This window comes from Poecilia mexicana, unplaced genomic scaffold, assembly GCF_051168715.1.
Source record: "Poecilia mexicana isolate PSO_F unplaced genomic scaffold, ASM5116871v1 scaffold_1, whole genome shotgun sequence".
NCBI classification, from domain to species: domain Eukaryota; kingdom Metazoa; phylum Chordata; class Actinopteri; order Cyprinodontiformes; family Poeciliidae; genus Poecilia; species Poecilia mexicana.
Genome location: NW_028263370.1, coordinates 8,786,524 through 8,802,169, shown reverse-complemented (window position 1 = coordinate 8,802,169; position 15,646 = coordinate 8,786,524). Strand labels below are relative to the sequence as shown.

General features: G+C 40.2%; 1 protein-coding gene and 1 long non-coding RNA gene across 2 annotated transcripts; both read right to left on the bottom strand.

The window, feature by feature from the left end:
- Positions 1 to 6,184: 6,184 nt before the first annotated feature.
- LOC106918417 (regulating synaptic membrane exocytosis protein 3-like) lies at positions 6,185 to 9,028 on the bottom strand. Its single transcript, XM_088003946.1, has 5 exons — positions 8,226 to 9,028; positions 8,006 to 8,103; positions 7,386 to 7,487; positions 6,539 to 6,678; positions 6,185 to 6,461 (listed from the first exon to the last, which is right to left on the bottom strand). The coding sequence occupies exons 1-5, from the start codon at positions 8,312 to 8,314 to the stop codon at positions 6,243 to 6,245; spliced, it is 648 nt and encodes a 215-aa protein (XP_087860072.1). The 5' UTR covers positions 8,315 to 9,028; the 3' UTR covers positions 6,185 to 6,242.
- A 1,362-nt stretch (positions 9,029 to 10,390) lies between these two features.
- On the bottom strand, positions 10,391 to 15,565 carry LOC148161080 (uncharacterized). The gene is made up of 2 exons (XR_015762387.1): positions 13,113 to 15,565; positions 10,391 to 10,917 (listed from the first exon to the last, which is right to left on the bottom strand). It is a non-coding gene; the product is annotated as an uncharacterized LOC148161080 (long non-coding RNA).
- Between the last annotated feature and the right edge of the window lie 81 nt (positions 15,566 to 15,646).

Here is a 15,646-nt window from a genome sequence, read left to right as displayed (position 1 = left end):
GACAACAATCAACGAGGTAACAAACATCCTGAAAGTGATCTTAAAATGTCAACAGGAATACGGAACTAAAAATGCTTGAACACAGTGTTGTGGTACTCGAAGTTGGTCTTGGTCTTAAGACCGGTCTTAAGACCATTTCTTGATGGTCTCGGTCTCGTCTCGGACTCGACCGCATTTGGTCTCGGTCTTGTCTCGGTCTCGGGCGCTGAGGACTCGGCATTTTATTTCAAGACCAGTCAAGACCGCAACTGTGAAAATATCACTAAACGTACAGCATTCTGTCCACTTTATTTGTTAACATCTTTGTTTTCAGTGGATGCAAAACGCACCGATTAAAATCCAAGCAACTACGTGTTTCTGTTACTCCCCCCACCCTCCCCACCTTTCACTCTCCCTCCTCCTCCCCTCCCCACCTTTCACTCGCGCGCGGCGCTCCAGGACATGCGCAGTGGTTTCCTCTCAGAGGCAGAAAATGCTTGTTTAATCGTCAGTAATATAATAGCGCTGCATAAATAATAAGAAATCCAATGGCCACAGCTAACTCAGCAGCGCTTCGCTTTCACAGACGGTGGGGACAACGTCTAACTTTTTTCGTCACTTAGAAAAGTAGCTCAAAGAAGGTGAGCTCCGTTAACGTGATGTTAGCAAAGCTAGCTGTACAGAGACACATAAGCATTGTGATGAAAAATGTTATCACTCACTGTGCTGAATTATTGTGCGGAGGTGTTGACTGACTCGTCGCATATATGGGACAACGCTATGTCCAAAAGTCTGCAATATAGTGAGGTGACATTCAGAAACAGTCGATTCTTCTCCACGGCTCTTTACTTATTAGATAGGACTGGAGTGTCACTCACTGAGAGCCGTTGTTCTATCAGATAGCCATACGCTGTCAGGATAGCATACATGCATTAAGCATTAAGAAATCCGACCGTCAGAGGAGTTGTCAGTTCACCATACGCAGCAAGTTATGATGAACATAAGTCATTAAATTGTTTTCAATGATAATTATATAGATATACATGTGTTGTCATGGTTTCAAAGTGTGTTTAAAGCAGGTCTGGCTGCAGCTGGATGCCATACAACTGTTAATAACCAAGTGTATGATGATCTACGTCATGATTCTATGTTGCTGATTAAATGAAATCATATGGTAATGACAGCGTATGCATATCTGAGCTAAGCGTACGACTATCTGACAACGTATGCTGATCTGACAGAACACCGTGATCTGACCTGACAGAACACCCGTTCTTTGTTCTTGTAATGCTCTGTGTACACTGCATCATTATTTTATTTTATTATGTATGTTAATATTTAAATTAACAAATAACTAAAACACAAGAACGAAAGAGCACGCAGAGCATGCACATTGCTCTTTGATTGTTTTTGTTCAAAGTGGCAGCTGTAATGTCTGCCATGGTGTCAGACTACCTGGCTTCATGTACTGGGAGAGAGAGTGAAAACAGTCCCGATGAGCGCCTTCTTTTTGGTTACTTCTTGCTTGTTGCTCCTTGGTCAGTGTTCGTAGTTGAGCGTTATTTACCGTCAGGGCATTGCCTCAATTGCTATGTTTAATGGTGCAGACAGTGGTGGTGGTTTCTTATATGAGCAATATGGGCAAATGCCCAGGGCGTTACGTTTTTAGGGATGGCACGAGACCATCACACTTTTTAGCACAGAAATGGAATATTTAATATTGGTAAAATGTATTAAGTATTTAATATCTAGGTGTTTTATGGTAATATGGATCTTTCAGATTATTTTGAGAAGCAATTTCGATCATATTTTACATTTCATTGTGTCATGTAGCGCGGGCCGCTGGTCTTGGTCTTGACTCGGTCTCGACTCCCCTCGGTCTTGGTCTTGACTTGGTCTCGGACCCCAAAAGTCTTGGTCTTGTCTCGGTCTCGATACACTCTGGTCTTGGTCTTGTCTTGGTCTCGGGTTGGGTGGTCTTGAACACAACACTGCTTGAACATGACTGAAACTATCATGCTTCCTACTTTTCCCATATGCAAAGGCAGTTTCAACATTTTCTCCCCGTTTAAAGTCTAGAGGAGTTTTTCTTTTTTTCTTCTTTTTTTTTTTTTTGTAAAAAAAAAAATATTTTCCCCCAGAGGAGAAAACAATGCTTCAAATGTTAGCTGCATTGTGTAAGGTCAGCAGAAAAGTGTAACGCTGCTCAAGAACAGAATAGTGACTAAAAAGAGAAAAGAATAGCAAGTGCTAAAATTGTGCAACAATTCTTGAAGTGTGTAATTGCTTTGCTTCAGTGACTCATATGAGGGTTAGGCTATATGTGTGTGTGTATGCGTATATGCATGCTGCAGCGTTCCCCCAGTGTGCCAGGGTGGAGTCAAATTAATGCTGGTGACATCATTCACAGCTGAGCGGTAAGAATAAGGTGGAGACGTGGTGTTGGGCTTCCTCTTCCTGTTCAGATCACATCTAACAAGCACTCAGTTCTCACTTCAGGCCCATTGTTACCACTCTGCCATGCTCCACTCCTGTAGGCTTGTTTTCATGAAGCACTCTCCAAAGCATTAGCCAAAAAAAAAAAAAAAAAATCTCTCATTTAAGAAAACCCTTAGTTAGTTGACTTACTGTACTTTTCAGAAGTATTCATACCCTTTGCAGCTGTTCACATTTTTCACACACAGTCGTTAATGTACTTTACTAGGATTTTATGTTGAAGACCAGTACAAAGTAGCGTATAATTGTGCTGTAGGTGCATGTATATAGGATTTACGTAAATCCTATATACATAAATGTTATGTATATAGGATTTACGTAAATCCTATATACATAAATGTTATGTATGTAGGGTTTGAAAATCTTATAAAATTTTACACTGATCAACTTCAAAAAGTAAAGTGACAATACACGTCTCATTTTAAAATGACTAAAATTGGCGACAGAACACTTACGCTTGGCAAAAACTCAAACGATACATTTTTTTTTTCCACACATTCGTTTTTTTATTTGTAAATAATAAAAATGAACTTTTTTTATATATATATATATATGTATATATATATAAAACATACACATCATTTGAGCCACATCTGTTATACAAACAATAATTGTTGCAGTGAATGCTTTACTATTCTCTAATTTTCTCATTGCTTCAGTGGAACACAGAAGATTGTAAACAATTATCGATTTTCTTTTTTCTCTCTCCTGTTAATACTGACAAAAAGAAGGGTGTTGAGGGAGAGGAGGAGGGGGGGGGCTTCACCAGACGATGCAAAGAAAACGCTTGTGAAGACGGATTGAACTTGGCCCTTTCGGGGTTTCAGTGTTCAGACTGTATAACACCTTGTAGCCCATTACCTCGATGCGTCCATCTGCATGGTCCCCAATTGTATGTAGTGACTTGGCCCCTTTTACAGTAATCGATAGTCGGCTGTTGAATAATATGATTCTCTGTTTATTCGCTGTATAACTTAAAAGCCCACGTGTCACCATATCTGAAATTATTTTAAAACATAATTATCTCCACATAGTTTTGATGTTATTTGTACATATTTAGTATTCATACATCACCTCAGCCCCCTGTGAGGTATACTGTGAAGTGGAATAATAATAATAATAGTAAGAGGGGCTGTGAGCTCTGCTCAGTATGACTGTACAGTACAGTACATCTTCTAGAGGATCAGGGAAAGACATCAGCATAATCTCGGGTTTCAGTTTGAGAGACACTCAGCACCAGACAGAGGGACGTGGAACAGACTCCAGCTGAGTTCAAATGTCTTTTGCGATATGGGAATGGCTTCTTGGTTTTTATCTCTTTAATATTCAAGTACGAGCAAAACTGTACAACTGCATGCAACATACAAGCGGCCCTACAGTACGTGGAACTAACACGCGTCAAGGTCAGTGTCTTTTTTTTTTTTTTTCCTGTATTGGTTTTACAAAAAAAGAAGAAAAAAAAAAAAGAAAAAGAAAAAATGCAAAGAAAAAGAAGTGCATGCAGCTTGGAACTCATTCCCAAGTCCTCCCCACGTGGTGGCGGGAGGTGTCTGCAGACGAGACTGGCAGATGAGTGAGATGCATGAGGAAACTGCGATCTATTCTTCTTTTCTGCTTCGAGACAAAATAAGTAACCTGAACCAACGGGATTGTTGCTTTTTTTTTTTTTTTTTTTTTTTTCCATTTTCATAACTACATGTTTTGCTTGGTTGTTTTTTTTTTTTGAAAAGTTAAACTTTTTCTAGTAAAAAATCAAGCTCTTGTGCTTGTATTATAAACAAGATAAACTAAGCTTTGAATAAAAACCTTTTAACGTGCTGGGGTGAGGGAAGGCACTCCCTCAGAAATGTGAAAAGTTACATGGTCCAATCCAGCTCTGGCATAGGTGAACAATAGCATTTATTTATTTATTTATTTATTTTATCTGACAGTGATACTATATCCCTTGGACATTTCAAAGTGACATAACCTTGATTTATTTGTCAACCCCCTACAACACAATTAAACAAAGACAAGTGGTTGAACATTGATCTCATTATCAGGTGTAAAAATCTAAGACATGTCACTGCTTCGTCCATCATTTTGCCCCCATTCTCGGCTCATTTCCTTGGCAACACTCTTGGAGGATCATTAGGAAGTTTGCTGCATCTCCGAGAAAGGAGAGGTTTTAGGGGAATGAATGGCATATTCTGCAAGATTCTCCTGTCTGTGATTCTGCAATTTCTTCTCCTAGAACATGCAAAAAAACATTGTAAACAAAAAGACTTGAGGTTCAGTGAGGAATACTTTGAGCTTCTTGAGTAGGGGTCGGTTTGGATCAACAGGAGGATCTCTGCAATACATATCCAAAAAAGTGTGGGAACTCATTTTAGCCCGTGCAGCTCTGAGCAACACTGCGCAGGACAGTCACGTTTAATGTGGTGCCTCTGCCATGTGATGGACTGATTCGGGTCAAAGGGCTGTTTATGGCAGAGTGGACCACATGCTGCATGTCTAATGGGTGACTGTTCAATACTTATGTTTTGGAAAGAACAATTAAAATGAAAATGCGTGACACGGCATTTGCAGGAATGTATTCCCCTTGGAAAAATATCTGGTTTTACCATCCCTGTTGTGAGGCTGCAACTTTAAAATCCAAAAAATTTGAATTAGACAATTTTTGCTTCTCTATTGCATTCTGTAACTGAAATTACCAAAACGTTGAAAAAGTAAGAGTGTGGTATATACATGACGTTCTCCAGCCACCAGGATTATCAGTATCAGGTTGAATTGTCAAGGATTGTTACAGTTTCACGGGTCACACGTGGGACTTCTTCTACAACTTCTGCACCCAAATCTATTTCAGTATTTGACAAATGAGGCTTTACTACGTGCAGCAAGATCTCCATTGTTGCACCCAGGAAATTTCCAGGTGAACTCAGTGAAAGAACAGAGGCAAAATGGCGGACCATTTTATTATTACCCATCATCCCGGAGAAGAGCTGCAGACTAAATTTTGTGTCCTTTAAAAATCTCTTTTTTTCATCATGCACACTTCAGACTGACCACATATCATGAACATTTTGCACACTGCAAAAACATTTTGTGCCTGTAGTAACAAAAGGAAAGAAAGGAACGCCACAGAATTCACTCTTAAAAGACTATGGCCCAAGAGTAGCCATGGTAAACATGTTGAAAAGAGAACATCTTGACAAAGAAAGGGACCAGTGATCTAGGCACCAGAAGAAGGCCCTGTGCTTCCAGACTGAACACCCATGCGGGGGAGGGCAGGGCGGCATCCTGACGGGGAGAGAGAGCAGGAGTACCGGCAGTCTGATGGGCTTCTGGAGGAGGCCGCTGCAGAAAGGACTGCGCCCCCTGCAGTCAGCGAAGGGATTTTACCTCTGTCACGAGGCCATACATTCCAATGCTTACGTACATTTCTTTGCTAGGTTGATTCGGTTAAAAACCACCCTGTTTCTTTTTGATTCACCGACACTCATAGCTATCATATTCCGACCGGAGAGCAAGAGATAAACCATGATATTTTTCTTTGAATGGAAACAAAACACCGAAATATGACGCTCCCTACGACAGACAAAAATAACTGCGGCAGGAGTGATTGTCAGGTTTCAACAAAGCTTTCTGGCTGTGACCGTTTCTGATTGTTGTTGTTCTATGGTTCTACCTTTTATTGTATGGGCCTCTCTCTTCAGTTTCTTTTCTTAAGTTTCTTTTTTTTTTTCCCCCCCCTTTCCTTCGAGGGATAGTGTAGCACTGTTGGTCCACTAGGTTCGAACACCAGGCGGTCCCGAGGAGCTGTCAAGAGATGATTGGGAAGCTCTCCGCGTCAGGGATGCCAGCGTCGGATCGACCAAAGAGGACGGAGGGAACAGCTTGTACCAACCAATGACTGTGTTTGACAAGTCCAACTCATCCAGCAGGATCTGTGCAACTCCCATGAAACTTTTATGGTCCATCCTGCCATAGTCACCCCAGACGATAACCTGAGGGGGAAGACGTGCTTTAAGCTACTCAGCTCAATCATGTGATGAGGAGGAAAAAAAAACAATATGGCACTCACCTGTAGGACTTTCCCCTGTGGGCTCTCCTCAAACAGCAGTGCTTGCTGGTACAGGGGGTCAAGTGTTTTCCGTGCAATCTTAGTTTTCTTTTTGGCTACATATGCTCCATTATTCAGCAGGTAGACTTTGACATATGGAGCTAAAGAATAGAAAAACAATAAAATGGTCTGAAAATACAAGCTGATCCAGATTTTCTAAAAAATAAAATAAAATAAATACAATTTATAATTATAATTGGAAGAAAAAAAAAATGTTTGTATTCAGACCATATAAACATTGTAAAGCAAAAGAGAGCAGAGCACCTACAGTGTCTCGCAAAATGCATACTGAAGTTTTTTCATATTTTGGAATGTCACGGTCACACCCTTCAATGTTATTGGGATTTAATGTGAAAGACCAACACAAATGAGTGCACAATTGTTAAATACAGGATTTTCAACTGGCTTTTAAAATTAACAGTCTGAAAGGTGTGCCATGCATTTGCATTCGGCACTCTTTACTCTGAAAACGTATGCTCACAAATGTCACCCATACTCAATATGACTGGGCTTGGGCAACTGGCTAAGAATGAAAAAAAAAAAAAAAACATCAGTTTTTGCAAATGCAAACTCAAAAGAGTTCTTGGCAGTACCAAAACGCTTGATGTACCAGCTGCTATTTGAGTTTTATCATACGACTGTGAGCAAAAAAAACGGCTTTGCAAACAATCAGCAAACAAAGTCAAAAAAACGAGAGTTGTTGGACCAGGGCTAAAGAAGCAGCTATTGCCCATAATGTGAGTACAGGGCATGTCTGCAAATCATCTGCAGAAGCAGTAGCTGGGTGTTATCAGGTGCAGGTTCTTACCAGGCAGAGATTTGGATCCTGGCTTTTGTACGAGTCCTCGAGCTCTGATGACCTCCACCTCCAGCTGCCCTTTTTTCTCTATCATTCCAATCTGAATGTCACCTGAGTAATGAGAGAGCAACGCTTGCTGAGAGGAACGACAAGTGGTTCAAATGATGAAAGGAGACAATGATGTGATGCTGTGAACCCAGACCAAACAGGACAGCAGCTAAGCTGTTACCTCAGAGCTTTGCTAAGACAATGGGAAGCTCCTGAAGTGGTTAATGACTGGACAGAGAAAAAGACATCTACATGTCTAAAGACAAGACAACTGATAGCAGGTATCGTCAAAAAATAACCAAATGGAAAAAAAAAAAATCTTTAGAGAAACAAAACAAATAACTAAAAACTAAATTAGAACTGAACAAAGAACTACACATATTTAAATAAACAAACATATTTAAAAACTAACAAAATTAGTCATGAGAGAAGAAGAAAAGACAGGTAGACAAGATGAGAAAGACTTATAGCAATGGGAGGAGAGAGAGCAATTTATAGCATAGATGGGACAAATAAATGAGAAGAGAAATAATAAGCTGAATAAAAAGACAACGGCAGAGACAAGTGTGACAATTTAGTACCTATTGCAGGAGTAGCCAGAGTTTGCCTGCCCACCAACTGTGCTGGTCCCAGTCCATCCAGGAAATCGCTGAACTGGCTGCTGGCACCCAGATTTAAACTAACACAGAAACTAATACAGAAAACACAAACAAAACAGAGCAAATTTGTTCCTCACGAAGTTCAGGTAGGTCACTGATAAATCTCATCTGTTTTTCAGGAGGAGATTTGTGGTTCACTTACTTTCCCTCAGAGTTGCAGCTGTTCATGCTGCCGTTGTTGGAGTCTCTGCTGGCCTGGCGGCTCATGTTCCTGGAAAGCTCCACGGCCATGCCGGTCTCTGTGCTCCTCTGGATGCCCTTTTCCCTTTTAGTCTTCCCCTCTAGAAAAAAAAAAAAAAAAAAAAAAAGATAGAAAAGAGGCAAGAGCAAAAAAAACTTTTAATCCAACAGTTTACGGCCTTCTAATTCAACGTGATACACACAAGCTTCCGAGGTCAGGCAGAGAGACTGATCCAGAATGATCCAAGTCTGCAGTTTTGATTAAAATTGTTGCATTTCAGCCCATGCTTTGGACCGAAAGCATGGACTTCGTGTGTAAATCTCTTTCAAAACAATATTTTAATACTGCAGAACATGTTTGTTGATGACAAAAACGCAACATTTTGCCAACATCTTTTAAGCCGAATTCTCTGACTTTCTAAGTGATTTCTACTTGTACATGTACAATCCATGTAATCCAGGGAATATAAATATTAAACAAAACAAAATAAACCACAATGCCTACAGTAAAAAGCTGCAGCATTCCCACTCCTTGAACATTTCCACATGTCAGATTTTTATTGTTTGAAAGCCATATCTCCTTTTCCTTTCACTTCAGAATTATGCCCTGCTTTGTGTTGGTCTATAACACAAGATCCCAATAAGATCTATAACATTTCACAGATTCAATACGAAAGTGTATAAGGGACGTGAATGCTGCTACTATTTAATTTACACAACAGAAGACAGACATTAAATATGCAGCAATACATTTGAATAAACTAATTTAGATTCTAGTTCATTCTACGAGTTGCAAATCAAAACAGTCCGTTAGTCGCAAAACGTCCAAAAGCATGAAATAGCTGGAGGATAAAAATCAGCTTCAACCATATGAATCCAGTAAAACGAGGTTACAGCCTTACCTGATGTTGCTGTCATCCATCATGACCAAAATAGATTTTTCTATGAATTAGTGTTGGACTCTGTCCCGTCTCTCTCTCTCTCTCTCTCTCTTTTTTCTCCCATCTCTACATCAGAGATGAAACAGCGAAAGTAGGAGAACCAACCTCCTATCCCCCCCCCCAGGCCAAGTGCTTTTTAATAGCTTTTTATGCCAGGAACAAAGAAGAGAAAGGCAGAGTCTGGCTTTCATTCTACATGCCCTCAGTGGAAAGAGTGGATGCTGGACATTTAAACTCTAAGGCAGCAGAAGATTTTGTCTTCTTCGGAAGGAAAGAACACTTTCAATTTTCTGGGTCTGGACTAAAGTGTGTTTTAATTTGTCAGGACAAATCATCAAGACTATTCCTATGAGAACAAACATTTAGGATGTTTTAAATCATCATTATATCCAATAATTTAAGTAACATTGTAGAGCTTAAAATAGAACTTAAATGCAGTCTTCTAAATAAGTACAACCGTTCTTATTCTCCTTTCCCAAATTATAAAAAAAAGTATTAAAAATCAAGGTTAAAAGGAACACAATAGAAAACTTGTGTCTTTTTACAACTTGATATTGAGTCAATTGCTGACAACACATTTTGTCAGTGAAGAATAAAACTGTGAAGACACCCAGGGACTAAAATCTCCACATGATGACATAGATGTTACCCAAAACCCTATCCACAAAATTTCTACTGTTTTCACCGGAATTTTTAATTTTATAAATAATTCCCCAAATTTCTTCTGATGTCCAGGTGATCAAAGACGAGGCATTCAAATTATGACTAAACCTTGAGGGCTACGTAATCCTGTTTTAGAGGACAATAGTGATACAAAGTTTGAACAGTTAGTGTGTGCGACTCACCAGGGTCGCTGATCTGTGAGGTGCTGCGGCTGCGGTTCTTGCCGACGATGGCCACGAAGCGAGCGCTGATGCTGGAGCGTCTCTTCTTGCTGCCACCGCTTACGGTGCCCAAAGCGGTGTCTGATTGGCTGCCGTCTGTGCGCTCCTGCGTGTAGATCTCACCGCTCACACTGGAGCTCTTCATCATGTTCCGACCCATAGAAGATCGCATCTGCCGACTGTAAGGTAGAGGACTCTGGATAAATCTAGGACCCTGTTGGGGTTATTGAGTGTGCTCTTAATTAATGTACACAATAACGTTCCAATAACCTGGGATAACATAAAATAGCAGGAGCAAAATAAAAAGTGAACTGCTGTTTATTGTGCCAAGTGGGAACCAAATAGAATACACCTTCTGTTTTAAATGAACATAACTCAAGTTTACAGTTGTGGTAGGACTGAAAAAGAGTGTTCATTAACCAAAAGGCCATGATGTTATAAGTTCAAGTTTCTTCTTAAACATTGCACTAAACACGAGCAGCAGCAGCAGCAGTAACGTGAGCGATGCCGCCTCCTAGGGTTTTGGAGGAGCCAGCGCACGTCGATCCCCTCGGAGGGCGTCAGTGTGCTGCAGGACAGCGCAGCCACACTGCCTCTTTCACTCAGACTTTCCGCTCCCAGTGGCTCCCTGACAGCTACAGTCCAATGACCCAGAGGAGCCGGGCAGAGGGAGGAAAGAGGGAGTGTGGTTTGAGGCCTCTCCACTGCCTCCTGCAGGGGAGTTAGAGAATTTCTGGCAGAGGATGGGTAGGATGGAAGGGGAAGGTCCTGGTCTTGAGGATGGAGGGGGTCCGGGCAGTCACAGCACAGAAGGCATGCAAGGAGAGATCTAAGACATGCAGGGGTGGGGGTGGGAGGGAGGTGCACAAATACATAAACACATGGACAAAAGGACAAATAAGATTTCAGTGCAAACATGTAGTTTTTGCATTTTTGTAATGTTCAGCTCAATCTCTCAAAGGTACTTTGAGTGTGTATAACAGTTGATCTCGAAAGTGCACAGTCTTTAAAAGGCCATGCTTTATTATGTCAAAAAGTGACACTTTGTTTCATAATTTCAAAACCTTTTCTGCAGATAGTGGATCAATTATCCTGTACAATTTAACAGAAAAACATAATTTATTTGTGAAAAAAGAAAAAAAAGAACTACAATAACCTTGTGGTGAAGAATGTTTTGATTTCTTTTTAGAATTCAATCATTTTGAATTCAGAGCTGCAATAAAGTAAAGCAACAGGAATAGAAATAAAGTTTAGACGTTCCTGTTGGATTTTCTTGTTATTTATCAGCTTCTTTTAGATAACCAATGTTTACAAAGATGTTACAAAGGAACAAATTAGTGCACAAAGGTATCTGTCAGGGGAAGTGGACAAAATATATTGAAAAATAGCTGATTATGAGACTGAAACTGGTCAGGAAGGCCAACAGCAACTGAAAATACCAAAGGACTGTCCAGCTATTTCGTGGCTCTTTTCTGAATGTTTGTGATTTGTTTTTCTTTAGATGGAAATAGTGTTTTTGTCGAGGCAGATTTGTCCCCAATCTTACTGTTGTCGACTAGTGAAATGAAGATGAAGAGTGATTCACATTTTCAGCATAACAGTGATACCAAACATATTGTACATCCAAATGATCAAAGGGATGAATTCATGAGAAGAAAACAATTTTGGAACGGCATGATCAGATTTATTTTTAGTTTTCTTAGAACCGATTTGTCTGTTTTTCAACCAAATTGCGAATGAAGTGGGTGTTGAGGTTTATGGAGAAGGTTTTGAAATAATCTTCCATGGTCTCATTTTGTCAAATCCCAGAACAAACACTTCGGCACTAATGAAATCCCTGGTATGCTAAACAATTTTTTTTTTCCAGCAAAAAATAAAGCAAAAAATAAAAAATAAATAAAATTACATTCAATTACTTAAAATGCCAATTGCACAGGCAATTAGAGAAGGACAGCTGATGGAAGGTTGTGTACAAAAAAAGCAATAAAAGTGAATGTGGTATGTGTTTGTGTAATCCCACGTCTTCTCTGTTTCCTTCTCCTTCCATGAAGTTGGACAAACTGTCCTGAAGCAGATAACAGAATCCATGAACACAGACAATAACAACCTTATTGCCTTCAGAATACATCTAATTAGATCCCCAGCTAAAGTGGGTGAACGATGCCTAGTTAGCCGCACAAGTCTTGTAGAGGACACAGAAGAAGTGGAAAAAGGTAACCTGAAATAAAAGATCAAAACTGAACTATGTGTAGAAGGACGCAAGTGATGGAGAGCTAGTCTGCAATATTGAAGACAACATGGTAAAGTTTAAAGAAACGGCTCTTTCAGCAGCAGTCGTATTAATAGAGGAACAAGCGCTAAAACAGGGATATGGAAATACCTGGTATCGTTTAAAGTCTTCACACTCAAACGGACTCCTCTCACCTCTGACTCTTTAAAGTGTGAGAGTTTCTGCTTATCCATGAAATCGTTTGGACTGTAAAGAACAGGGTCACCTTCTCTCACTTTCCCAGACTTCAATACATTTGCCAGCTAATAAGCTGCACTACATCACCACCTGACCCATGGAGGACCACTGGGATTGGGTCATTTGTCCCTGTCAGTGCCCTGCTTCTGGTCAGCCAGCACTGTGTGTGTGTGTGTTTGAGTTCAAAATGTCCTTTTCATATCAGCTTGACGTCAGCTGAGCCTAATCGTGGTTTGCTTATGTTTAGTTTCGCTTCAGTTCTTGCTTATTTTCAGATAATTTATTAGTTGAGTTCAGCATTGGATGCTGTTTGTCATCAGGCTTTCGGACAGCTACGTGTGATAAAGAGTCTTGACGCTGGTGGAAATCACTGCATCCACTCATTCAAATATAGTAAACCTACAAATAATATTTAATGTGTTAATGTGCAGACAATCAGATCTATTTCATTTATGTTCAGTTTAACGTTATTCAGTAGATTACATAACGATGGTGTTTTTCCTCAGTCATAAGGGAGGGAAAGATTGATTTTAGAGGAGGTGGAGAATTATTGTTACCTGGACTCCCTTGTATCTCCTGCTACCGTGTGTCTTCTGCGTTTCAACTCCTGAGAGAAGCGTCTCTTTCCTGCTTCCCTCTCTTTCTCCTCCTCTCCGTTCACCTCCCACGATATCCTCCTGTCTTTTTTGTCCTCCTCTAAAGACTTTGATCTAAGTTTGTTTTTAAGTTGTCCCATTTGGTGAGTTTGCGTGATTGTTTGTACGTGATGATGTGTGTCACAGAGGAGACGAATCATGCAGAGGAGCGGAAGCATGCAACATTCACAAAAAAAAAAAAAAACTGTGATTAGCATGCAGTTTAAAAAAAAAAAAAAAAAAAGTAAAATATTGTTTAGATTGCGACCAGAGCATGCGCCCAAAAAGAACTGACCTGAGTCGTCCTCCGGGCCGCTCTGATTGTATAGACATGTAACTGGTGCTACTGAGACGAGAGGCACTGCTGGCACGGGAGAGAGCCGACACGTCGCTCATGTCGCTGTCCGAAGACCTGGCCGACATGTTGTCACTGCTGCGCCTCTGCTCTGCGTACATCTGCAATCAAAGCTCTGGCGGGTTAATCTGACTTATGCCAAACTAGGGATCAAACGCCTACATTCTGAAAAAAGTGATCAGAAGAAGACGAGTTGGAGATGCATACCTCCCGTTTGGTCTTGAGGTCTGTTTGAGAGTTGTGGGAGGCTGAAGGCCGGTAGGAATGTACTTTCATTGGCAGCTGTCGGGCTCGCTCCTCCACTGCTAGGGCTGATACAAAATAAGAAGATAAATAAAGCTTTAAAAAGAGAGTAAAAAAAAAATGCTACCTTGAAAAACATATTGATTGATAATCCTCATATGTACAAAGAGAAAAAAAATTTTCATGCCATTTTGACCCTGCATTAGCAATCTTAAATATGGTCACAGTGAATCCATAGTGGAATATATATTTAAAAATCAAAGGATAAATAAAATTAAAATTACGATAAAAGATAAAAACAACATATTTGCATCCTTTTACATTCTCCAGACCATCTTAGTAGAGACAGGGCGCAGCGCTCTTAACTTATAAACTTAATGTAAAGCTTCGTTGCCAAACGTTGACTTTGGTGTAGCTTTAAACTGTTCGTATAGATTTTTTCTGTTTTGCTTTTATGGCTTGAGAAACATACCGTGCTCTATGCTGCTGCTCTTCGCAGGGAGCTGTGGAAGCTGCCGACCCCTTCGACCGGATAACACAGTTGGAGGAGAAGGGCTGCCGTGTGGGTGTGCTCTAACAATAAGCATCAAAGACAAGAAAACAGGTGGAATGATGACACATGTCTAGTCCCAAAATTAAATATTGACATATTTAAAAATGGAATCACAGGAGCAACAAAATGACATCTGCAGACAATAAAGTTAGGAGAGAAGGAAAAGGAGTAAAGGACAATTTTCTGGGTATGTTCTCTACACAGTCAAGGCTACACACATCCTAGAAGAGCACAAAGGGGGGAGGGGGGAATACCTGCTTGAAAACATGAACACAAGCACACACAGGGGGAGGAAAAGATCAACACAGGTAACAACATGCACCTCTCCGGCCGCGGCGAGTTAGGACAGGAACCTGACAGCACTGTCTGTACAAAGGGCCTCAGGGGGCCCCCTCTTCTTCTACTGCCCCTTAGGATAGAGGTGGGCTGAATTCGACTGCTGGCAGCAAATAAAAAAAAAAAAAAGATAAAAAAAGAATACCAAACTATCTAAAGAGAGCAAAAAAAAAATACCTCAAGAAAAATGTTTCACTCCTCTTGGGTTCTGGTGTTTCATACAACAACCCCGCAAATACATGTTAGTGTGATTGTGACTATTGTGAACTAAGAAATAATGTGACAGACATTAGGGTAAGACTCGTAGTATTCGCTTCTAGCAGATGTTTTTTTTTTATTTTTTATTTTTTTACAAGAGATGCACCAATCAATTGCGTAAAGATTGTGCTGAGATTCTACTTTCCTGCTTCATTAACTGTAACAAAATGAAACACTTTCACCATATTTAGTCTCTAAATGCATCAGCCAACACCGTGAACCTCAAGGCAAATTTTTTGAGTTGGACAAAGATCCGTTACATTTTAGGGACATATCGTGTGATGCATACGATTGGGAAAATCGTTTATATATATTTTTTTGTATTAAAAACATCAACCTCTGGTCTCAGAACCCACAGGAAATTTTCTCTATAGTCCTTATAAATAACATCAGAAAGAGTCAAAAACAAAGCCCACATTATCAGAAATGAATTTGGTATCAGTCAGGAAAAACATTATGGCTGCTGCTCCATTTTGTACCAGCTCTGACCATCTCATAATGATTTGCACCAAACATACCAGGAGCTGCTTGGGGTTCAACAGATGGCTGTAAACGTTCAACATGTAAGCTTAAACTGCAAATGACCTAAACACACAACTGAAAGCTCCCTGAAGGTGGGAACTGCCACTACATGATGAAATGAATTGCCCTCTCATCACTTAATATCACTATCAAATGCCAGTCTGCCTGTGAATGCAGACTACACAACGG

Bases quoted from the DNA above. Each gene is read 5' to 3' on its own strand.
- LOC106918417 (XM_088003946.1), bottom strand. From the start codon at position 8,314: ATGGCCGTGGAGCTTTCCAGGAACATGAGCCGCCAGGCCAGCAGAGAC. The intron at 8,104-8,225 runs GTAAGTGAACCA...TTTCTGTGTTAG, and splicing joins AGCTGCAACTCTGAGGGAAA to TTTAAATCTGGGTGCCAGCA. The intron at 6,679-7,385 runs GTAAGAACCTGC...TCTATTCTTTAG, and splicing joins AGGATCCAAATCTCTGCCTG to CTCCATATGTCAAAGTCTAC.